Genomic DNA, 25,930 nt, shown 5'->3' on the forward strand with positions numbered 1-25,930 from the left:
TCAGTCAGCATATTAAATTAAGCTGTAATATTGTCAAATTGGAGATATTTATTAAAAATAAGTTTAGATGAGCTCAGTATCAAGGATGTTTTATCTAATATCCAGGAATGTAAAACAAAAGTATTAAGTGTCAGTTTATCTATAACTGCAATATGTAATGGTTAGTTGTTAAGGTTTTGGATTTACATTCTCCTGACCCAGAATATAGTGTGTGTTAAATTTTGTGATATTGTATTTTTAATGTAGGTTATTAAGGAAAGAATAGAAAATGCAGAAAATGTTATTTATTGGCAATTATAATTAACTTGAATGTATAAATACAATAATTATATTTTTTTGGTGTTTATTAAAATGTGTATCTCTTGATGTATCTATGTATTTTTATATGTTTTTATTGCTGTTTTCTGCAAAAAGTTGACATTCTCTTTTGTTGGTAATCAGGAAAAAGACAAAGAAAAAATAAAAGAAAAAGATGTCAAGGAGAAAGAAAAAGATAAAAAAGTCATAAATGGACATCTCTTCAGTGCAGCAACCACTTGTGTTCCCACTCTGTGCTACCAATGCAGCAAAGCCTTAACTACAAAAGAAATCTACTTTTGTTCAAGTAAGAATTTAGCAATTGTACATTTCTGGTCAGTTTTTAATTGCATCTTACAATATCTTTAAAATGTTTTTATTTCAGTGGGTATATGTAATGATGACTAGATTAATGTTGACTTTTTCCAGCTGCCAAAATATTATAAATGGCTTTTTCTCTGCAGTAGTATGGTTCCTTCTCCCATCAACAATAATTCTTAAGTAACAGTTTTGAAATTCAGATATGGCAGCTTCCTATTTATAAACTCTATATGAGAAAAAGTGTTCCATTTAAACATTTTTTGCATTACGCGTTTGGTGTCTATTAAAAATTTGTTTGACGTTCACAGGTTATCATAGCTTACATTCAACGTGTTCTATTCAAACATACAAACACATAACTAGTGTTTGGAGATAAATGTGACATGTATGCATAGAGATACTGATACAAGACTTGTGTTGCAACTTAAGCAGATAAGGAGGATAGCAGAATGGTATGGTTCTTGAAATTCTGTAACATAATGTAACTGATTGTGTTGTCTGTCCACAGATGCTTTATGAGGTTTAAGTCTCACTGTCCCTGCCACAGAAGCACCCCCATGGCATAATGTGGCTGCCACCACCAAGTTTCACCTCAGAGATAGTATTAGGCAGGTGATGAGCAGTGCCTGGTATTTGCCAAATATGCGGCTTAGAGTTCCGCTCAAAGTGTTCAGTTTTTGTATCATCAGACTAGAGAGTCTTTTTCCTCATGCACCTGGAGTCATATTAAATGCAGTCGTGCATTTTACTTGAGTGGTTTCCAACACTCTACAGTAATTCCTCCTCCATCGCGGGGGTTGCGTTCCAGAACCCCCCGCGAAAGGTGAAAATCCGCGAAGTAGAAACCATATGTTTATATGGTTATTTTTATATTGTCATGCTTGGGTCACAGATTTGCGCAGAAACACAGGAGGTTGTAGAGAGACAGGAGCTTTATTCAAACACTGCAAACAAACATTTGTCTCTTTTTCAAAAGTTTAAACTGTGCTCCATGACAAGGCAGAGATGTCAGTTCCGTCTCACAATTAAAAGAATGCAAACATATCTTCCTCTTCAAAGGAGTGCGCGTCAGGAGCACAAAATGTCAGAAAGAGAGAGAAAAGCAAACAAATCAATGGGGCGGTTTGGCTTTTAAGTATGCGAAGCACCGCGGCACAAAGCTGTTGAAGGCGGCAGCTCACACCCCCTCCGTCAGGAGCAGAGAAAGAGAGAGAAGAGAGACAGAGAAAAACAAACAATCAAAAATCAATACGTGCCCTTCGAGCTTTTAAGTATGCGAAGCACCGTGCAGCATGTCGCTTCACGAAGCAGCTGCACAGAAGGGAGCAACATGAAGATAATCTTTCAGCATTTTTAGACGATCGTCCGTATCGTCTAGGTGTGCGAATAGCCCCCCTGCTCAATCCCCCTACGTCAGGATCAGAGAATGTCAGCGCAACAGAGAGAGAGAGAGAAAAAGTAAGTTGGGTAGCTTCTCAGCCATCTGCCAATAGCGTCCCTTGTATGAAATCAACTGGGCAAACCAACTGAGGAAGCATGTACCAGAAATTAAAAGACCCATTGTCCACAGAAATCCGCGAACCAGCAAAAAATCTGCGATTATATATTTAAATATGCTTACATATAAAATCCGCGATAGAGTGAAGCCGCCAAAGTTGAAGCGCGATATAGCGAGGGATTACTGTATCCATAAACATCTGAATGATGGAGTGTTGATGAGATGGCCGTCCTTCTGACAAGTTCTCTCATCTAAACAGAACATTTCTGAAGGTCTGTTAAGAGCGGCTATTGGGTTTTTGGTCACCTCCCTTTACAAGACTCTTGTTGTCCAGTTACTCAGTTTAGCCATACAATCAACTCTAGAAAAGGTCCTGGTAGTTCTAAACTTCTTCCGTGTCACAGTTACTGGGTTGACTGTGCTCCTGGGAACATTTAAATCTTTGGAAATGGTTTTTACCTTGCCCTGATCTGCGCCTCACCTCAGTTTTATTGCTAAGTTATACAGAGTGTTCTTTGGACTTCGTGGCTTGGGTTTTTGTCCAGACGTGCAGTGTGAATTGTGGACCTTATTTACAGAGGTGTGTGCATTTTTAAAAGATGTCCAATCAATTCAATTTGCCACAGGTCAAGATTTTGACAATCTAAAGGATAATTAAAGAAACCAGGAAGCACCTGACTACAATTTGGAGTGCATACTAAATGAGAGATTTTAGTTGATTCTTCATGTTTTAATTTTGTTATTATAAGTTATTGAGGGTATACTGTTTGGTAAAAATTGAAAATTAGTCTATTTAAAATTAAGTCAACACAGTGAAGTGTGTAGAAAGTGAAGAGGTCTGAATATGTTCTGAATTCACTGTATATAAGTAAAAAGAATGCTTTGTAGAACCTTTTAAGGGCCATTTTAGTTTGTTTTTAAGCCTCAATTGTAGCTAGTGTTCTCAACTGTGTAGTGAGGTTTTTCAGGTAACGAAGACAGAGGCTTCGAAGGATTGCTAATCATGGCACCACTCTGTACACATGTAAATAATGACTCCATGCATAAAACACAGAAAATCCTTTTCTGCTTCAGTTAATTAGCTAACATTAATGTAATTTACATCTTTTGGACAAATTCTTTAATAACAAAATTGATGGGTAAAAACTTTTTGTTTTGGCTCAGAGTTGAATTTATTCATGGATTTTAGTCAGACATATTACAAAAATAACTACTTGAGCAATGTACAATCATTTTCTTTGACTTAAATGAATACTCCACCCAAGAACTGAAAAATGCTTTTAATCTCATGTTTCCTCTGTCATGCATGAGAGCATTTTCCAGTAGCAGTTTATGTATAAATATAACGCTAGGTTGTGTCGCTCGCAGAAATTCTATGATGTTTCTGCACTTATGGTGTATGAGAGAGTATATAAGTAAAGGTGGAGTACCAGGTTTCTTGGCACAGAAAGAATTGTCAGCAAAACCAATGAACTAGTTATTAACTTTCAAAGTACCAGGGAGCCTTTATGTCCAGTCACTATTCAGGGAGTGGATGTTGGAGTACAGTAATCCCTCGCTATATCGCGCTATATCGCGCTTCGCCTTTCGCGGCTTCACTCCATCGCGGATTTTATATGTAAGCATATTTAAATATATATCGCTGATTTTTTGCTGGTTCGCGGATTTCTGCGGACAATGGGTCTTTTAATTTCTGGTACATGCTTCCTCAGTTGGTTTGCCCAGTTGATTTCATACAAGGGACGCTATTGGCAGATGGCTGAGAAGCTACCCAACTTACTTTTCTCTCTCTCTCTCTCTCTCTCTTGCGCTGACTTTCTCTGATCCTGATGTAGGGGGATTGAGCAGGGGGGCTGTTTGCACACCTAGACGATACGGACGCTCGTCTAAAAATGCTGAAAGATTATCTTCACGTTGCTACCTTCTGTGCAGCTGCTTCCTGAAGCGATATGCTGCACGGTGCTTCGCATACTTAAAAGCTCGAAGGGCACGTATTGATTTTTGATTGAAAAACAAAACAGTCTCTCTCTCTCTTTCTCTGCTCCTGACGGAGGGGGTGTGAGCTGCCGCCTTCAACAGCTTTGTGCCGCGTGCTTCGCATACTTAAAAGCCAAACAGCCCTATTGATTTGTTTGCTTTTGTCTATCTCTCTGACAGTCACTGCTCCTGACGCGCACTCCTTTGAAGAGGAAGATATGTTTGCATTCTTTTAATTGTGAGACGGAACTGTCATCTCTGTCTTGTCATGGAGCACAGTTTAAACTTTTGAAAAAGAGACAAATGTTTGTTTGCAGTGTTTGAATAACGTTCCTGTCTCTCTACAACCTCCTGTGTTTCTGTGCAAATCTGTGACCCAAGCATGACAATATAAAAATAACCATATAGACATATGGTTTCTACTTCGCGGATTTTCTTATTTCACAGGTGGCTCTGGAACGCAACCCCCGCGATCTGAGGAGGGATTACTGTAGTGTACTCCAGCCAGTACTTAGTGGTCCACATCAATGACAGGTTGGACTGGTCTCGTAACATAGAAGGGCAGAGCAGGCTCTTTTTTCTTAGGCAACTGTGTTCCTTTAATATGGCTAGTGACAACCTTCACATATTCTATAACTCTGTGATGGCCAGAGTTTTTCAGCACTGGTATACTGGGCTGGTAACATCTTCAAGAGAGGCCCACTGAATCAACAAAATAATTAAAGGGACAGGCTCAGTAATGGGATGCACTCTAGACTCTCTAGCGGTAGCAGCGAAGGAGAGAATAAAAACAAAACTGAGTGCCATTATGAACAATGCTGCATATCCCCTCTCTGTCGCACTAACACTGAATTGTTCAGCAAAAGTGTCAAGAAACGTGGCTGGGGCTCCTTTATACTAAGAGCAATATGTCTGCATAATGCCTCACTGAGATAATCATCTGACTTGGCAGTCTTTCTTTCTTTCTTTCGTTTTGGTAATTCTGGTGTTTGAAGGGGGGGGTATTGTTTGTCATAATAATAATATGTATTTATTTGAGCTTTTGTAAAAAGCCATGCCCCCGGGGACAATTTAAAGTTCTGTATCTCTATTCATATAACTTGATGCCTGCCATTGGGATTATGTAACATGCATATATTGAAGTTTTTTTCATTGGCATGTTGATATTCTTTGCCATTGTTCAAGCTGGGTCTCCATTGAGTCCCACTGTATCAGGAATTTTGTAATCTCAAACCTCCCTGAAAACATGAGATTAGAAATTTTTCTCATCTGTCATGTTACACAGTGCAGAGTAAGTAACAGATCATATGCATATTTTCTGCAGATGTAGGCATTGATTTGTGTCCTCACAACAGCTGCATTGCTTTGAGTGGCACTTTCAAGTAGGCCTGGGCAATACTGCAAATAAATAAAACCTGGATTTTTTTTCTTTTCAAGTTGTGTGATTAATGATTTTATTTGAATATTTTAACCCAAAAACCCTTTAACTATTCTTCAGGGGGAAAAAAAAACAAAACATTAGGAAGTTGTTCACTTTTTCCTAACTGTAACAGTATCCTCCTTAGAAATATAAAAACAAATACATACAGTCATATGAAAAAGTTTGGGAACCACTCTCAGCCTGCATAATAATTTTACTCTACTTTCAACAAAAATGATAACAGTGGTATGTCTTTCATTTCCTAGGAAAATCTGAGTACTGGGGTGTTTTCCGAACAAAGATTTTTAGTGAAGCAGTATTTAGTTGTATGAAATTAAATCAAATGCGAAAATTTGGGTACCCTTTTAATTTTGTTTATTTGAATGCATGTAACTGCTCAATACTGATTACTTGCAGTACCAAATTGGTTGGATTAGCTTGTTAAGCTTTGAACTTCATAGATCAGTATGTCCAATCACGAGGAAAGGTATTTAAGGTGGTCAGTTGCAAGTTGTGCTTCTCTTTGACTCTCCTGTGAAGGGTGACAGCATGGGATTCTCAAAGCAACTCTCAAAAGATCTGAAAAGAAAGATTGTTCGGTAGCATGGTTTATGGGAAGGCTTAAAAAAGCCATGTCCATTTCAACTGTAAGAAATGTAATCAGGAAATGGAAGGCCACAGGCACAGTTGCTGTTAAACCCAGGTCTGGCAGGCCAAGAAAAATACAGGAGCAGCATATGCGCAGGATTGTGAGAATGGTTAGACAACTCACAGATCACCTCGAAAGACCTGCAAGAACATCTTGCTGCAGATGGTGTATCTGTACATCGTTCTACAATTCAGCGCAATTTGCACAAAGAACATCTGTATGGCAAGGTGATGAGAAAGAAGCCCTTTCTGCACTCACGCCACAAACAGAGTCGCCTGTTGTATGCAAATGCTCATTTAGACTAGCCAGATTCATTTTGGAACAAAGTGCTTTGGACTAATAAGACAAAAATTTAGTCATTTGGTTATAACAAAAAGCGCTTTGCATGGCAGAAGAACAACACCGCATTCCAAGAAAAACACCTGCTACCTGCTGTCAAATTTGGTGGAGGTTCCATCATGATGTGGGGCTAGTTCAGGGACTGGGGCTGTTGTTAAAGTTGAGGGTCGTATGAATTCAACCCAGTATCAACAGATTCTTCAGGATAATGTTCAAGCATCAGTCACAAAGTTGAAATTACGCAGGGTTTGGATATTCCAACAAGACAATGACCCAAAACACAGTTCAAAATCTACAAAGGCATTCATGCAGAGTGAGAAGTACAATGTTCTGGAATGGCCATCACAGTCCCTGACTTGAATATCATCGAAAATCTATGGGATGTTTTGAAGCAGGCTGTCCATGCTCGGCAGCCATCAAATGTAACTGAACTGGAGAAATTTTGTATGGAAGAATGGTCAAAAATACCTCCATCCAGAATCCAGACACTCATCAAAGGCTATAGGAGGCGTCTAGAGGCTGTTATATTTGCAGAAGGAGGCTCAACTAAGTATTGATGTAATATCTCTGTTGGGGTGCCCACATTTATGCACCTTTCTAATTTTGTTATGATGCATATTGCATATTTTCTGTTAATCCAATAAACTTAATGTCACTGCTGAAATACAACTGTTTCCATAAGGCATGTCATATATTAAAAGGAAGTTGCTACTTTGAAAGCTCAGCCAATGATAAACAAAAATCCAAAGATTAAGAGGGGTTCCCAAACTTTTTCATATGACTGTAGTAACATCTATGTTTTTTCGCTTTGCTTCCATTCTGCTGAGTGTGTTTGCTTTAAGTGCTGAAATGCATTGGATGTGCTGCCACTTTTAACTGCAGACATCTTTTTACAAACATTGCTTTTTATATTAGTTTGTTTGACATCTGATTTTTCATATCCAAAGCAATTCTAGGAAATTTACTTTATAGTCTCTTTGGAATGAGCTCATTTGTAAGAGAAGGGTCACTTGTCATATTTTTTTTTATATTAATATATTTTGACTGTGCACACATGCAAAATTAGGGAGTTTGTTCAACTGGTAAAAAAAAAAAAAAAAAAAGTGATTTCCTGTTGGAGTATCACTTTAAAACATTAAAGTTAAATGATTTAATTGAAAAAAATGCCCAGTCCTACCTGTAAGTGCCGTGTTGTGTTAAGTTGTGTTCTGTGAAACACGTTGAATAAAATAAAATGTAATTGATCGATTGGTTAAATTTCTGATGGAAGACAGCCAGCACCAGGTTGATCATTATCATGACAGTGTAACTGCAGTCAAGAATTTCTTACAAATAAAAGTTGCATGGGCTTCTTACAAGAGGACCTTTTACTCTCACACCCTGTAATTACTGAAAGTCATGTTGATTCAAGTCCAAACTGTGTCAGTACTTGAGGATTTGTCCATGAATTTGTTTCATTGAACTCATGCTGGGTTTGGAAGCTGTGACATGCTGCAAGTTATGTCTTTGGGAGAAAAACTGGAGTAGCCCATGAAAAATATTTTACTGATACTGTATGCCAAAACATCATGTATGTTCTTACTCAGATCATACTTCTAACAACATTTGATATTCAACAAATAATAGTCTTGAATGCTTATGTATCTCATGTGCCCTCAATTAAGGCACGTTAATATTTATAATACTCCTATATTCCGCAGTGCTCCGTATAAATTGATTCCTTTGGATTAGTAGTGGAAAGTCAATCAAATATCAGTCAAATAATAATGTATGGAGCACTACAAACTATAGGTTTAGGAAATGTACATATGATAGTTTTTTACTTATTTTTATTGCTTTTTATTAATTTCATTAAAATGAAAGAATTGCAACAAATTGATCAAATAATACTGCTAAGTCCTATGCACATCTTATGCAACATTCCCTTCACTAGCCTCGTGAAGAGATAAAAATCGGAGGATTCAGTGTGATGTGTGCAGATCTTAAACATGCTTAACTATTTAAGGACAATATTAATAAACTAGCAGAGTGAAGTACAATGGTAAGTCAGTCTGTTTCGATCACGTTGTGGATTTAGGAACCTCTTCTCTCTTGATTTGCTAGGCCTTACATCCCACTTTCTTTGTGTGTCTTGTTGCCTTTGTTCAGCCTTCTTGTGGACACCCTTTAGTAAATCAAAGATGTGGTTGCGTTCAGAATCAAACCCTCACAATAAGTCTCATCTCAAATAGTAGTTAGTATGCACCTGACATCAATTTAAGTGGCACTATAGTATTATTCTGATATCCTCTTGGTTACAACATACTCAAAAAGCCATTGTCCGCTAGGAGCTTTTAAACTATGAATGGAATCTCATCATTGAAAGATATCAGTCAGGACATAAGTACAAAAAGGTATCCAAAGCAATAAACATACCATGGGGCACAATGAAGACAGTCATCAACAAGTGGAGAAACTATGATTAAACAGTGACTCTACCAAGGTCAGGATGTTCCTCCAAGATTGATGAGAAGACGAGGAGAAAACAAAGGAGCTGCAGGATTTCCTGGCAAGTACTGGTTGTTTCCTACATATGTTAACAATCAGTCGTATTCTTCATATGTCTGTGTTGTACGGTAGGGTATCAAGACAAAGGTCTTTTTTCACAAAGAAAAACATCCAAGCCTCATTAAACTTTATAAAAAAACACTCCGTCTCCCACAACCATGTGAAAAAATGTATTATGGTCTGCTGAAACTAAGGTTGAATTATTTGGCTGTAATTCAGAAATGTATGTTTGGCGCAAAAATAACACTGCACACCAAAAGAACACCATAGCCACAGTGAAGCATAGTGGAGGTGGCATCATGTTTTAGTGCTGCTTTTCTTCTGTTGGATCTAGGGCTTTAGTGAAGGTGGATGGAATCATGAATTGCTCCAAGTATGTCTATTTTGGCACAAAACCTTCAAGTATCTGATAGAAACCTGAACATGAAGTGAACACCTTTCAACATGACTATGTCCCAAAGCATTAATCAAAATCAGCAAAGCAATGGCTTCATCAATGGAGGATCAATGTTCTGGAATGGCTCAGCCAGAATCCAAACTTTAATCCAACTAAAAATCTGTGTGGTGACCTGAGGATAACAGCGCACAGGAGATGCCTTCGTAAATTTGACAGATCTGGAACTTTTTTGCAAGGGGGAATAGCCAAAAATCCCCGGTCCAGATGTGCCAGACTGATAGACTTTTACCCAGACAGACTGAGTTCTGCAATAAAATTAAAAAAAAAAAAAAAAAAAATTAGAGTTAATAGATATTACATTAAATGCTAAATTCTGGTGACTGCCAAGCCAATTTAAAATGAGCATTTTTTACATGGAGGCTAGGGGTGAGTTTCATGTATGTATAAAACTATCAAGGAAATCATCTGCATGTAGTGACTTTTGAATGTGTTATTTTTGCTCGCTGTGTAGGCAGTTAGTGTTTTGAGAAAGCTGCTTTTGGGCTCAGCGCCTATTATACCCTTTAGTTGTTTGCACAATACTGACCGAGTACCTTCTCATGTTGATTTGTTTGATCTGATCAGATGCTAGCAATGTTTTGTTTCCTTTGAAGCACATTGCTTTCTCACTAACGGTCAGGCAGTGTGGTTTTTATGTGCAAAATGTTGACAGAATATCCATGAACTGTGGCTATGCACAAATTTTACATAAAGAAGTGACTCTTTATTAATTGCCTACGAACAGCTTCAAAATTTAAGTTATAGAAAGTATGCGATTTATTAGCTAGTGCTTTGATTAGATTGCAAAGAATTCTACATGTTTGTATGTTGTAGTTTGTCTATTAATGTATCGGGCACTGTGTTCGCATTCAAACACTGTAGTATCTTTGTAGTTTTCAGCTTTATTTTTGACTTCGACCTTACTACAGTATCGCTTATCGTTGTTTTCTAAACCTTTTGATTCAACAAAATGAAACACATTTTCCTTGTGACCCTTTCCTTGCTTAAAGCAGCCATTCCAGTTTCCTAGTTGGAAGATCTTTTGAGCAATAAAATCAATTTTCAGAGATAGACAAAATCATATCCTTTTTGAGCTGCATGAGTGGAGTAGCTGCTCAAATGTGTTCTACTGGTTAAACTGCCTTGTTGAATTTTCAGAAAACAAGAATGAACAATGTGGGAACAACGGGCACTGCAGTTCCACCTTCAGTTTTTGTTTAGGAACAATTCTGCCCAGCATGCACTGTAATCTGAAAAGTGAAACTGATAGCTGTGACTGAGCTTTTCCCATTAGTTGAGTCTTCACTTTTTAATTTGTTTGGTTAAGGTCCTTGACGGTGGAAGGTGAGAGAAGCTATTCCTTGAAACTCAAAAGCTTCATCTTTGTTTTTCTATGGCACATTTAGCAGTAGCTCTTATTTAATACACCTCTCTTTGAAAAGCCCATAATATTGCGCCAAAAAATGTACCTTTCAAAGTACAATACCCAGGACCTGCTGAGCAATGTTAAAAATGATCAGTCAACCAAATAAGCAATACTTACTTTGTGTAGCTGCTTCCTTACAATGCGTTCGTTGTCCGAGCACTGTTTCCAAAGTTGTCAACACCACAAAAATGAAAGCAACACAATAGTGTAAGGAAAAAACAAACAATTCAAAGAGCATTGCTCTCTTTTCTCATTTATTTGTTTATTTTTTGCCATTATGAAAGCATGGTGGACTCTGTCCCTCTCTGAACTTCCATGCTATTATAACAGATGTAATAATTGCATCTTAGCATGACTACTGTTAATTGTACACCTGAAGGAAGTAAAAAAACTATAAATCCCTACACCTGGGACTGTTAGGGAAGGTCTGCATTTGTGTAGGAGTGTTTTTTATTTTCAGTGTAGGGTTGTTGCAGCAGTTTGTCTTATTTACATTTCTGTTCTTCTCTTGCCGCTTACATTGTGAAGCTGCTTCTGTGTTTACAAGCAGCAGCACAGAATGAATCCCATCTTTCAAAAATTAGAAATCCCACTAGTGATTTTTTTTTATGTACTTGCATTGTGTAATAATAAAAATCTGCAACGGCTGTTTTTCTTTTTAACCCATTATTCTATTCCAATGATCTTTTTTTTTGCGTGCCTTTTACTAAATTTAAATGATTTAGTAAAATATTAACTATTAGTTCTCATTTCAAATGTGAAAGCTATTTACTATAAGTACACGCGCTGTCCAGTGGCAGGAATAGTGTAGGAAAAGAAGTGTCTTGTTACTTTAACAGGGTGTGTCTTGTTGTATCATGTAGTCTGTAAATAGAAGTAGGTGATTGCGGCCGAAGGTTATTCCTGCTCGTGAATCTGCACAAGGTAAGTGGTGTTTTTGAGGACATGGTGAAAGTGAGTAACATCAAGTATAAAGAGATGGCAAACTGACAAGTAGTTCTAGTTGACTGACGGCCACTGAGCAGTGAATAATACACCCAAAGACGGGTTCAATGTTTGCCTTGTGAAAATGTTTAAATGAACAATAAACATGTTTCAGTGATCCACGCGAGTTGTGACAGGAAGCACAAAGGAGTTACTGACTGTTGAACATGCACCATTTCCTGTTTTTTATGCATCTACAAGTATCTTTAATGTTTCACACTCTACCTTCTGAAAGATCATATCCAATTTGTTTCACTTGTTTGCTCAGATTTAAGTTATTTGCACTTATTGGCACATGCTAATAAACAGGCTTTGAACTGAAAGTATCAGCTTCTAATGCACATTTTTATGCAGGTAGAGACATGATTTCTTTTTTTCCCCTCCTTGCACAGGAGTGGCTGTAATTGGTGAGGCCGGCTCCACAACTGAAGCCAGAACAATTTGATGATGATATTTAGATTGAATCTGCTTTACAGGCATATTACTTGAAGCAGTTTTTAAATGTTGGTAACCACTGTTAATTGTCTAATAAAAGTTAAACTAAGAAAGAACTGGGGCATGGTAGAATTTAAAGAATGTTTTCATTTAATTGTATAAGGATTAAATATCATTGGCCAAATGATGCCACATTGTCTGTAAGTTAAGAAGTAGCTTAAGTTTAAGTCACAGTTTTTCCCGATTTCTTGTTCTTCATCTTTCAGTGTAGGGCAGTGAGATTTTTTTGTAGTGCATCTTTCAGTGAGATCATCCAGGCATTGGTTGGTGTCTTAGAGTTCATGTGCAGTACTATGCTGCGGCCCCTTTCACACTTCTACTGCACTGTTCACTTGCCTGCCAGTGTGGAGTGGTCCACCAATATGGTGGTCAGCAGGCGCCTTATGTGTTCTTTTGGAGTATCTTTATTTAAATATATATAACCTGTTTATGATCTGAAATTTCCTTTCATAATGTCTGTTTTGCTCTGCTTTGCTCTAATGGCAGTGTTGTCAAAGCCCAGTCTTTTGGCTTACTACCTCACCTGCACACCAAATATTGAAAAAAAAAACTAACTATAAATTTACAGCTCACTAAAGAATACTTTATACAGCATCTTCCTATAATAAGTGGGTTTTTTTTTGCCGTTTCTCCATTTTTTGATTTGCAATGGTAAAGAAGTGAATGCTTGTACTGAGCTAATATTTTCAGGCATTCATGTTCAGACATTTTTTTTTAATATAACAATTTTTTTGTTTGTTTGTTTTTTTAAGATTGCAGTGTGTACATACACAAAAGCTGCCGAGATGCTCTTCCAGTCTGTGCCAAGGTCAAAATGAAGGTAGGTTTTATGGTTTTATTTCATATTGGACTATGGATAATGCAACCTGCTGATCTTCTGATATGCTACGCTTGTAGAATTTGTAACAACTGTCTTTTTGGCTTTTCTTTTATTGTTATCTTTCGGATCAGACATTGCTACTTAAATGTCATGCATGTGTACTGTTAATGTAAATTCTATTCTGTTTCCGAATTTTTTTTTTTTTTTAAATATATCTTTACCAAATTCCTGCACTTGTTCATTTCAGTGCTTTAAATTACTACAGGATTGATAAACCAAGTGCCAAAACAAGGCTGTGAAGAAAAAATGAAAATTTTAAACTAAAGTATTACTTTAAAATCTTATTAAACTATTAGAGTACTTTATAATGCTCTTTTAGAAATAATCGGGTTAAAAAAGTAAACTTTAGTATTTTGGGTTTTCTTGACTATGAAGTTGCTGAAATGAATTTTTTCAGCATGAGCAAGTTAATTTTTAAATGTTTGTCTTGGGATACATGTATGGGCGTTTCAAAATCAAAAATTGTTTTTTTTAAAAACAAAAGATAAAGCGGTGTCAAGATCAATGAAAATGTTAATGTTAAAATGCTATACTGGCTTGTGATATGAAGAGAAAGTGTTGAAGGAAGCAGAGAATAACAGACTGTCAAGGTCATGCTGCAGCTTCACTTTTTTGGTTTGATCACTAACCATCACAGTACTTGTTGTTCTAGAAAGAGTTTACAATGTGGCATTGCAGGTAAGGTTTAAGCAGGCTGAACTCGCAAAGGATTTTTCAGATCATTAAGAGTATCAGTAGTTTAAAGCAACAATCGAAACATGAAACATTTGAAACATTTCACTGAGGTTTTGTAAGGAAAAATAATAACTCACCCAAGTACCACTTTAAAGCCATAACTGTCCATCCGGTTAGTATTTACACATTTCATTTTTATTTTAGGATTTTATTACTTAAATTCAAGATTTCAGTTTTAATTTAATTCTTTTGTTACTTTCAATACATATTCACCAAATACACAACCTTTGACCTTTCCCAGAAACACCTTGATAATTTTGTTACAATTTCCCAAAACGGAGAGGTGAAAACCAGAATTACGGTAGACCTGGAGGAAGTATAGGAACAAAACGTCAGTCAATCGGATGGTCTAATATTCCCAGATCTCTCCTGTCTGGGTGCTCATCCAGTTCTTGGGTGCCATTGGAAATGATATAGTGCATCCGGAAAGTATTCACAGCGCATCACTTTTTCCACATTTTGTTATGTTACAGCCTTATTCCAAAATGGATTAAATTCATTTTTTCCTCAGAATTCTACACACAACACCCCATAATGACAACGTGAAAAAAGTTTACTTGAGGTTTTTGCAAATTTATTTAAAATAAAAAAACTGAGAAATCCCATGTACATAAGTATTCACAGCCTTTGATCAATACTTTGTCGATGCACCTTTGGCAGCAATTACAGCCTCAAGTCTTTTTGAATATGATGCCACAAGCTTGGCACACCTATCCTTGGCCAGTTTCGCCCATTCCTATTTGCAGCACCTCTCAAACTCCATCAGGTTGGATGGGAAGCGTCGGTGCAGAGCCATTTTAAGATCTCTCTAGAGATGTTCAATCGGATTCAAGTCTGGGCTCTGGCTGGGCCACTCAAGGACATTCACAGAGTTGTCCTGAAGCCACTGCTTTGATATCTTGGCTGTGTGCTTAGGGTCGTTGTCCTGCTGAAAGATGAACCGTCGCCCCAGTCTGAGGTCAAGAGCGCTCTGGAGCAGGTTTTCATCCAGGATTTCTGCCGCTGAAAAACATCCCCACAGTATGATGCTGCCACCACCATGCTTCACTGTAGGGATGGTATTGGCCTGGTGATGAGCGGTGCCTGGTTTCCTCCAAACGTGACGCCTGGCATTCACACCAAAGAGTTCAATCTTTGTCTCATCAGACCAGAGAATTTTCTTTCTCATGGTCTGAGAGTCCTTCAGGTGCCTTTTGGCAAACTCCAGGCGGTTTACCATGTGCCTTTTTTACTAAGGAGTGGCTTCCGTCTGGCCACTCTACCATACAGGCCTGATTGGTGGATTGCTGCAGAGATGGTTGTCCTTCTGGAAGGTTCTCCTCTCTCCACAGAGGACCTCTGGAGCTCTGACAGAGTGACCATCGGGTTCTTGGTCACCTCCCTGACTAAGGCCCTTCTCCCCCGATTGCTCAGTTTAGATGGCCGGCCAGCTCTAGGAAGAGTCCTGGTGGTTTCGAACTTCTTCCACTTATGGATGATGTAGGCCACTATGCTCATTGGGACCTTCAAAGCAGCAGAAATCTTTCTGTAACCTTCCCCAGATTTGTGCCTCGAGACAATCCTGTCTTGGAGGTCTACAGACAATTCCTTTGACTTCATGCTTGGTTTGTGCTCTGACATGAACTGTCAACTGTGGGACCTTATATAGACAGGTGTGTGCCTTTCCAAATCATGTCCAATCAACTGAATTTACCACAGGTGGACTGCAATTAAGCTGCAGAAACATCTCAAGGATAATCAGGGGAAACAGTATGCACCTGAGCTCAATTTTGAGCTTCATGGCAAAGGCTGTGAATACTTATGTACATGCGCTTTCTCAATTTTTTTATTTTTAATACATTTGCAAAAATCTCAAGTAAACTTTTTTTCACGTTATCATTATGGGATGTTGTGTGTAGAATTCTGAGGAAAAAAATTAATTTAATCCATTTTGGAATAAGGCTGTAACATAACAGTGTGGAAAAAGTGATGCGCTGTGAATACTTCCCGGATGCACTGTAGGTGGTTTATGTGTTGCTGGCTGAGGAGGCCACTAATTCTGTGGAAGTAAAGCTATTTATTTTTCATTTTTCATTCACAAGGTTTAAAATATTGTATGTGTTCATAAGATGTAAATAGTATTATTGATCATAATCATCTATAAAACCAATCTCTAACATGCCTATCTGGCTCGGGGACTCTGATAGATTTCCTACCTTGATGTTACTTTTAATTAGAAAGTCGATTAACTGTAATGAAATGCGTAACCCAGATAACATTTCATCCTTTCACTGTGTCAGTGTAGTTTGCTAAAATACTGTAAAATAAATCTTTACACTTGTAGCGTTACAATATAATGTTGATGCATTAAATCTCAGTGCTTGATTTGCTTGTAGCAATCCACACATTCTTACTAAGCAGTTTTCTTATTAACACATTCTCAATATCACAGAAAAACAAAAAATCTCTCTTTAAACAAAGTGATTCTTTTCTAATGTAGGTAGTGGAAAAAATAATGGAAGCGCTTATAACAGTCCTATATTAAAATCAAGGACATAGTGAGAAGTAGTGCCACTTGTTGCAATTAGAGCAACTCCCTTCTTTCTTGGGATGATGTCGTGCAAGTCTTGTGACTGGGATTCTGCACCATTCTTAAGCGGAAAGTGAAGGAGGTGGACATCTGAAAGTTTAGTTGTGTTTAAATCTTTTAAATCTGGTGATTACAGAATTTATCCTGCTGTTCATGTAAGCAGTCTTGAAATAGATGAACAGTATGTACAGTATGATGAGGATGGCTTACACTAAGAGCGGAACATCATGAGTGCAATGTGGTCTGTAAAATGGCCTCATATGGCCATGCATTGGACCTAAGAACCCCCACCAGATGATGGCAGATAAGTGTATAGATTTTCCACCATGTTTTACATTTGACATTGTGGAGGGAAGGCATCCTGTAACTTCCACTAAATGTAAATCCATGCAAATGTAGAAAATTTGTAAAAGAGGACTTATTAGACCATGTGACTTTTGCATTGCTTAGGGTTTCCAATTTTGTACCCCTTGCAGCCTTAAATAGAAGTGATTTCTGAATAGCAGTGCTGCCATCAAAGTATTTTATATTGATTTTATTATTTAATTGAAAGGTGAAAGATCACTCTTTCAAGCGCTATAAAATCTGATGTATTAAATGGCTACTGTACTTATGTAAATATTGATCTCAGAGGCTTCTTGTCATACCAGATGTCCGCAATCAGCTCTTTTGTCTTGCTGATGTTACGTTGCACATTGCTGTCCCTGCACCACAAGATGAAGTCCTCCACAACCTTTCTGTGCATCGACTTGCCTTCATTATTAATGCTGTTTATGACGAGTCAACTGAAACTTTCTGTAGGCAAGTGCTGGTATTGTGCTGGAAGTCTGTTGTGTAGTGGGGTAAATGTGAAGGGAGATGGGACAGTTCCCTGAGGAGCTCCAGTATTGCACACCACCATTTCTGACACACAGTCTCTCAGCCTCACAAACTACTACTGTCTGTTGGTCAGGTTGATCTAGGAGGGTGTGGGGGGCATCAAGATTCAAAACCTTGAGCATTAATGCATTTTTACAAAATTTATTTTTGAAACTTTTACATCACTTTCTTCAACCATACCATACATCGTTTCTGTAGTGCTTTATTGTCTCATCATAAAAACCTTGCTATTTCTCTCCCACCATTCCTTTATTTATTTTGGCTGTTTGACTCTGTAAAATACATCAACTGCACATAAATCTTCATTACAGTTCTCTCATGGGCCTTATATTCTTTTCCCTTATGATTTTTATGCCAATTTTATGGTTGCACTTTATGAACCCTACACTTGTTTTTTGTTTATATTTAAGGTCTTTCTCATCAGTGCCATGTTTTTCAAATATCTAGTAAATGCTATCTTATGTATACTCTTTTTCAATAAAGTTAATAAATCTTTCCACTGGGACCTCATTTGTGTTTCTTGCCCTTCTCATTTGTAACATTTAAAATCTATTTGTCTTTAAACAAATAGACTGTTTTAACTCTGAATGGTTTGCATATAAGCAACCCGTATAACCCAGCATAGTCAATCCCATTGTCAGCAGATATTTTGTCACGTGTTGCTTTATTTTCTTTTTACTTTTTTTAAGGTAAATGACTACTTCTATGCATCATTACTATTACTATCTTTTTGGTTTGTGTAGTCCTATTGCTAATGCTTTGCTCCATGAATTTAAAAAATGCAGCCACATTTCCAGATTTGAACTGCAACGTCATCCATTTTCGCAAATGCTTCTTCATATTCCCCTCCTTTTTCCTGTATTTTACAATTGAAAATCACTGCTCTTGTTTGCCACTGCAACTCCCAAAGAACTCTCACCTGGTATGCTCCTGCATTAGTGTGTGCACTTTTATTGTCACCATTTCCTCCTCACCTCTCTTTATTTTCAATATCAAGTTCTTGGGTATCCACATCACATAAGATCTGACCTGGTCTTTGAACACATCTCACCTGGTAAAGAAGGCCCAACAAAGACTCTTCTTCCTCAGGAAGATGAGATGTTCTGGATTCTCCTCTTGGCTGCTCACAAACTTCTACAGATCTGCAACAGGTGGCGCAGTGGTAGTGCTGCTGCTTTGCAGTAAGGAGACTGTGGAAGACTGTGGGTTCGCTTCCCAGTTCCTCCCTGTGTGGATAGCGCTTTGAGTACTGAGAAAAGCGCTATATAAATGTAATGAATTATTATTATTATTGTTATTATTATAGAAAGCATTCTCTGTCACAGTATGACAGTGTGGTACGGCAGCTGCACAGGACAGGAAGGACTTGGCATGGGTGGGGAGAACAGCACAGGGGATTGTGGGAAGTCCTCTCCTAGACCTGGACTCTGTATATGCTGGAAGGGTGCAGAAGAGGGTCAAATGTATAGCTGTGGATTTCACCCATCCGGGAAATGGACTGTTTGTACCACTGCCTTTGGGAAAGCGGTACAGAAACATAAACATACCAGCAGACTGAAAGATAGCTTTTTCCCCAGAGCTGTGAAGTCCATCTGCCCCTGCTGATACACACACCTACATCTACCCCTAACCTGCCCCCCTTTAGACATGCACACGCAGTTTCCCTCGTAATCAAACACACACACTCGTATTCCTCCCCTGCAGACCCACGCACACAGATCACTGGTCTCTGCAGGCATACTACCTCAGGAAAAGTCTGGACTTGGTGATGTTTTATTGCTGCTGCCTTTTATACTTATTATGTTTATTATTTATTGTGTATTTTAAGTATTCTGCCTTGAAGCCGAGTCCTACCAGCAAAAAATTGTATGTGTATGTATAATGACATCCATCCATCCATCCATCCATCCATACATACATACATACATACATACTCACTCATCCCATTTTTATTTTCCTTAATCCCAGTAACCAAGGAATTGCTTTTTTGCCAATCATTGGCACCTCCTTTTGACTCCTGGAATAATTTCTACGAGCCTAAAAACAAAGAATCTCTTATACATGTTTTGACTTCATAGTCCTAATGTTTATAATGTTAATTATAAGGTTCATCTCCCCTTTATTAAAAATATAAAAGCACAGAGTTCATTTTATCATTTGTTTCATTCATTTTTGTTATCTTTTTCTTTACCTTTCTCAAGATTTCATGTTCTTTAATGTCACACCACCAGTCCTGTTGGTTCTCATTTGTTTTTTCTTTTAATAACCTGTCACCCCACTATTTTTACCTCTTTCTATATTATTTGTTGTAATTTACTTTCCTTGTTTTCTTACATCCAGCACCTTAAAGCTCAGGTATTTAAAAGTTTTTTCCACCTTTTATTTGCTGTATTTTAAGAGGAAGGTTTAATGTTGCCGACGTGTTTATTTGCTTACACTGCCATGACTCTTACAGACATCCCTCCACTCTCCTGTTTCTGTGTCGGTGCATGTTGATTTATTTCATGTACCGGATCTTCCTTCTCTGTTTTGAAATTCATCAGTGCATATCTACAACACTTTTCTTCAACATTTTGACTAATAGCCTCTCTCTTCATTTATTATCTGTGTCTGGGAGTAAAAAAAAAAAAAAAAAAGTAATTCTCAGAGTTGTAATCGGATCTACTAAAGCAAACCCCACTGTTTAAAGTGGTCCATACATCTTACTTTAATCAAAGAAATTTTAAGGCTCATCCTTGATTTTAAATTAAAACATATTTGCTCATTTATTTTATCCTCCATTTCTCCTTCTACCCAGTTTGTTCTGTCCTTATTCAAAATATCTCTACAAACAATCTGATTTCTTCCTTCTGTCTTATTCCCTTCTGCTTTGCCTTTTACGGTGCTATGATCTTCAGTCGAACAATTCTCTTATTCCATTATTGTGTTTGTTTCCCTTCCTTAAATTCCTCACTTGTACATGTGTTTGATTATTATTTCCCTCTCTTGTCCTTCATCCATCTGGCCTTTGTTAATTTCACTGGCTCTGGAGCACATACTTCTTAAGTATTGTGTGTTTTTAGTTTATCTTTTTTACTTTCCAAAAGTACAAATCCATGAATGATTCTTCAGTATATTTGTAAATATCCCCAGTGGATTTTTTAGTGTCTCTTTGTGTATTTTCTGTTTTTATCGTCCCAAAGCTTTCTTTGGTCTAGTTTCTGATATCAGAGCTGCTTCTCCTTTCTCCTTATCTGTTACCTCTTCATTTACTGGCGGTTGCTCCAGACTCTTGCATTACTTCCTGTGTAATATTTCTCTTTGGCTTACGTAGCTGCCCTGTTCTGCTTCATTATACGTCTTCCTCCTGTGACTTCATCTGTTTATTTCATTTCTTCTTTCCTTTGCTTGTTGATTCCTGTTATTTTCAATGCTTGCAAATTCTGCACCCTGAATTCTTTTTGTGGTCTTTTCTTGTACTTCCTTTGTTTTTTGCTTTTAACTGTTGTTTTCTTCATCTTTTTCTATTCACATGTGACCCAGGATAGCTATTTTAGCCAATGAAAATGTTCTCCTCCGCTATGGCTTCGTATTTACCCTTTTTCTTCAAAATTTTTCTAGCTAGGCTCACCATTTCTTCAAATTTTCTACAAGTTACCTTAATGAAGTCACTTGCTATATAGCCTTCCCTCACACTTTTTTCCTAGGTTGCTTACATACATTTTCACAATTGCTTTAGTAAATCATGCCTCTCCATTTCCCAGTTTATATTTTGGAAGTTAAATGTAACAACTTGTATGCCTTTCATACTGTTACATTGTGTGTTTGTTGGTGTTGTGCAGCATCTTGTAAGCCGTACCTCAGTATCCCATACTCCCACTAGTTGTTGGATAACCAGAAGTCATACAGTCAGCCATCTGCACATCCTACTGAAAGACTAAACATCAGTAAATAGGGAGCCATGTGAGGATGTCTGGATTTGATCCTGTGTGAACATAACCATCTCCAAGAGATCTACAGTTTTACAGATGACTTGAAAGAGATCCATGACTTTGTATACTGTACAGCATGTGTATGATATGTACACCACAGCACATTTCATTAATAACTGTAATGTACTGAAGAGGCAGATCAAAGAGATCTATTAATGGCATGCTCCTTTTATTATTGCCAGTTCGATTTTTCTTCTTTCCTGAGAGAAATCTAAATCCCCAGGTCTGAGTGACAAATTACAGTGGTGTAACTGCATCTTTTTTTTTTTTTTTTGATATATATACAAGAATGAGTGTTAGACTAGCAAACAAGGCCTCAAAAGGAAAATGATGTCCTGAGTGTAAAGTGACAATGATATGTCTGTGGTTTGTGACGGGCGGTGCTTTACTGGATTACCTCACAGTTCGCACTGCTGAACAAATTATGTCACAGTAAGTTTCCTCATATAGACATTTTTTAGATTGGTGACTCCCTCGTGTGATTTGAATGCAAGATTTTAATCTTCCTTTTGTTTATGTCATAAAATAATATAAAGCGGCTGACCTGAAAAAGAAAATAAAAAATCAACAATGTTAACACTTTAACTGTAGGTTATTTGTCAAATTATGTATAGCCAAAAAAATGTCCTGTAGGCAGCTTTGATTAAACCAATTTCAGGGGAGGACAAAGCTATAGTCCGAACAGCAGATTGAGATGTTTTGAATCTTTGGTCCATGCAATATTTTCCTAATCAAAAACAATCTGATTAAATGAAAGACCCAATTTGTGATATACGCTCTTAACTTTGGTGTCACTTTTAAAGACAGCTGCTTATAGCACGCCAGACTTGCTGTAAACTCTGCCTAAAGCCCGGTTTATACTTGATGCGTCTGCCAGGTTGTGAGGGCAGTTCAGCAAAAATGATGTCAGATATTGTGACGTGCTGAATTTTTGCCTTGTGCTGTGCGCAAAAATTTTTCTAACTACTCTGTGACACTCTTAACAGCACCATGTCCCCTAAATGGTGGATTTTGAGAACAGGCTGGTTATGTGGATGGCAGAATGAAGGGCTGAATATGGTGCAACAGGTCAACAAAGTGCAAGAAATCATGTAAAAAATATTTGAAATGCATCTCTTCATCTAGGTCACCCACTTATGAAAATTTTGTGCTTGTCCCTCCTTCGCCGCTTTTACTTAATTGGTCTGCTCGCCCACACACACATAACCACCCACTAGTAATCAATATAGCGAAATTGTGATGCAAATCCATAAAGTCAAGTAACAGAAACAATAGCGTTCTCTGTAAAGCATGCCAAAAGTTTATCGTATCCATTCAACAATTTCGGATATATATATAATATATATATATGGTACTGACTAATGCAAACTTTTTTGTGGAGTTAGAAGAAGAAAAAAAAAAAAAGGACAAGGAGAACTGTTTCATTAGTGCTACAATACCAGTTATAAGTGAAGAGAACCACAATTACAAGCAGCATTACTTTTTGTTAGCATGTTAAATACAGAGCATATTCTTCAAAGTAGTGATGACGCAGGGAGGAAGACAGCATTGCAGCCAAGTTACAGAATATATAGTGCTGTATGTGGAGAGCATCCACAAACCACATCTAGCAGCGGTCCTTTGTTTTCAGGAAAAACTCATTTTAAGAGTGAAATGGTGAGAAAGCACAGCAACGTTAATCTATTTACTGTGCTTGCAAACCTGCAATATCTACCAAATGCTGAGTTATTTAATGAAATGTACAACTTGGGAACAAAAATGATGCGCCGATACAGCAGGTAACTCTTTTAACTAACGGTGCTTCCTACAGCTGAGAAAATGACCTAAAATATTAAGCAGCTTGTTGATCTTGTGATGGCTTGAATATTCCAACAAATCTCCCATCACAAGTTTTTAAGTGTTCAGCCTTAGGAAATGGACATTAATCTCTTAAAATCAGAGGGTGGTGCACTATTACAAACAGATCTTGCCTTACACAGTTACAGAAAAGGCATAAGAGGAATCATATAAAAAAATAAGACCCTCATCACTACCAATATGTACCCTGGGCTCCTAATGGCTATAGGGGAAGTAGCTCCCTGCTCGTAGCACAAAAATGGCAAAGTGTGAAGATGCTTTCTCAGGCCTAAACCCCATGTTTTCTCTTAATTGTCCAAACATGAAAATTTGAAGGTGTCTGTTTACACAGATCACTGGCTCTGGTCAACTAAAGGTGTTGACACTATGATACTGTATTGCATTTCAGAATAACCCTGAATATCAAACAGATGATGTTTCTAACATAGAAACTAATTGGTGGGGCCTAAATTAAGTCTGAAAACAAAATGTAAGAATGCAATGTTAATGCAGTATTTCTGTTCCTTTCTGATAAAATATTTGTGTATATTGGAAAAAGACCACACATCAACATGGCACAATCCTCTAAAACTCATCTGTTTGCTAAAATATTCTCTTCCATTATCTGTCCATTGTGTTTACATTGTGGTAGAATGCCGTGCATTCATGTGCACTAAATGTTGCCATAAAAAGTTCCAGGTAACTGCCCATACTGCATTTAAAGCTGTGCTACCAGAATGTAAACCTACACTGCTAGGTTTGCAAAGGTGGTAGTCCTGAAGACTGTTATATGCATTTACAGTTTGTCCACCCCTACAGTTTTCAAAATTTCTCAAATCATTGCTAACTTGCAACAATCTGTAATTAAATTCAACCTTGGTAGTGTAAAAGATCTGAAATTACATTCATTAACACTAGAATTACCAGAGTCTATGAAAAAACTCGTAGATCCGGCCCACCTTAAATCCGTACTCACCTCTCCGCCAGCATCTTTTGTCTTCTAAATATGCCGATTAAGATGAGCAGCAAGCATCCGGCTATCCCATTCCCCACCGTCGCAGAACGTTCACTAAGTTCTCCCAGCTCATGCCTTGTTTGATTATCTGGGAGTGACTGAACTGCTGGAGTTTTAGATTGGAACACATGCATTTCATGTGTGTTTCCGTTTCTACAGTAATCTGTGTAAACACATTGTTAAAACAGAAACTTTTTCATATTTTAGTAATAAATGTTAGAAAATGTAGGCATAAACTATAGAACATGTGAAGCCTGATTTCCAAAGATCAAATAAACACTTTCACAAAAGGTTCAAGAACAATACAACAGTTTCTGTGGCGTAGCGCCAAGATTTGCTGTCTCAGAGCGCAGCAGGCTTGCTGTGCCTCGGAGACCCGAGTTCGATTCCCCACTGGGGAGAAAGTGTTATTTTTTTTTTTTCTTTTTAACCTCAAATGGACATTACTATTTATTACTAAAATATGAAAAAGTATCTGTTTTAACAGTGTGTTTACACAGATTACTGTAGAAACAGAACACACATGAAATGCATGTGTTCCAAATAACGATCTATTATTTCCACTCTAAAACTCCAGCAGTTCAGTCACTCCCAGATAATCAAACAAGGCATGAGCTGGGAGAACTTAGTGAACGTTCTGCGATGGTGGGGAATGGGATAGCTGGCTGCTTGCTGCTCATCTTAATCGGCACATTTAGAAGACAAAAGACGGTGGCGGAGAGGTGAGAACGGTTTTAAGGTGGGCCAGATCTACGAGTTTTTTCATAGACTCTGGTAATTCTAGTGTTAAGGGTAAGCTGAAGAAAATATTTGACTCGAGTCAAAGCACACGTACAAAGACAACACCAAGGTTCAGTTCTTCAGATGATCAATGGAAAAAGTTGTGTTCCTGTGTTACACCATTGAAGTGCATATTTTAGGTGAAAAAATATATATCTTTATAATCGGTTATGTTTTATATTTTTAGCAACAGAAGCAACAATTCATAGTACCTGATTCATCCTCCATGCCTGAAGTGACAATGAGAACCAGATGTAAGTATCAAGAGTTAGAAAATAATACATTTATCGGTGTAGGTCAATATCATACATTGTATTATGATGATTTATAGATGTACTAATTTTAGATTTTGCATATTAATGTGATTAATACTGTAGCTCTTAGCCCTTTTTATTATCTAAAATCTGTAAGTTTTTCAGTTTTATCAGCAAACCTATTTTCCATCCATCCATTCTCCAACCCGCTGAATCCGAAAACAGGGTCACGGGGGGTCTGCTGGAGCCAATCCCAGCCAACACACACAAACACACCAAGCACACACTAGGGCCAATTTAGAATTGCCAAACCACCTAACCTGCATGTCTTTGGACTGTGAGAGGAATCCGGAGCACCCAGAGGAAACCCACGCAGACACGTGGAGAACATGTAAACTCCAAGCAGGGAGGACTCGGGTCTCCTTACTGTGCGGCAGCACCGCTACCACTATGCCGACCACAAACCTATTTTCCGTAGCTAATTTCAGTTACAAGTGAGAAGCCCACCTAAATGTGATGCAGAATCTCCTGAGTTACATACAGTCACAGTCACACTGAAAAAATGTATAGTTGCCTGTCAAATTATCTCCATGATTTTAGACATGCTAATTTATTGTAAACA

The 25,930-nt window shown here is 37.7% G+C and overlaps 1 protein-coding gene across 6 annotated transcripts in view; it reads left to right on the forward strand.

The window, feature by feature from the left end:
- The window catches only part of akap13 (A-kinase anchoring protein 13), a 335,986-nt gene that overhangs the window by 276,044 nt on the left and 34,012 nt on the right, over positions 1 to 25,930 (forward strand). For all 6 annotated transcript variants that reach the window (XM_051920829.1, XM_051920831.1, XM_051920830.1 and 3 more), the window contains 3 exons: positions 442 to 604; positions 13,142 to 13,209; positions 25,242 to 25,308. In XM_051920829.1, the coding sequence (XP_051776789.1) occupies positions 442 to 604; positions 13,142 to 13,209; positions 25,242 to 25,308 (298 nt within the window). The remainder of the gene's footprint in view (positions 1 to 441; positions 605 to 13,141; positions 13,210 to 25,241; positions 25,309 to 25,930) is intronic.

The sequence above is a fragment of the Erpetoichthys calabaricus genome, chromosome 17 (assembly GCF_900747795.2).
Source record: "Erpetoichthys calabaricus chromosome 17, fErpCal1.3, whole genome shotgun sequence".
Taxonomy (NCBI): Eukaryota; Metazoa; Chordata; class Cladistia; order Polypteriformes; family Polypteridae; genus Erpetoichthys; species Erpetoichthys calabaricus.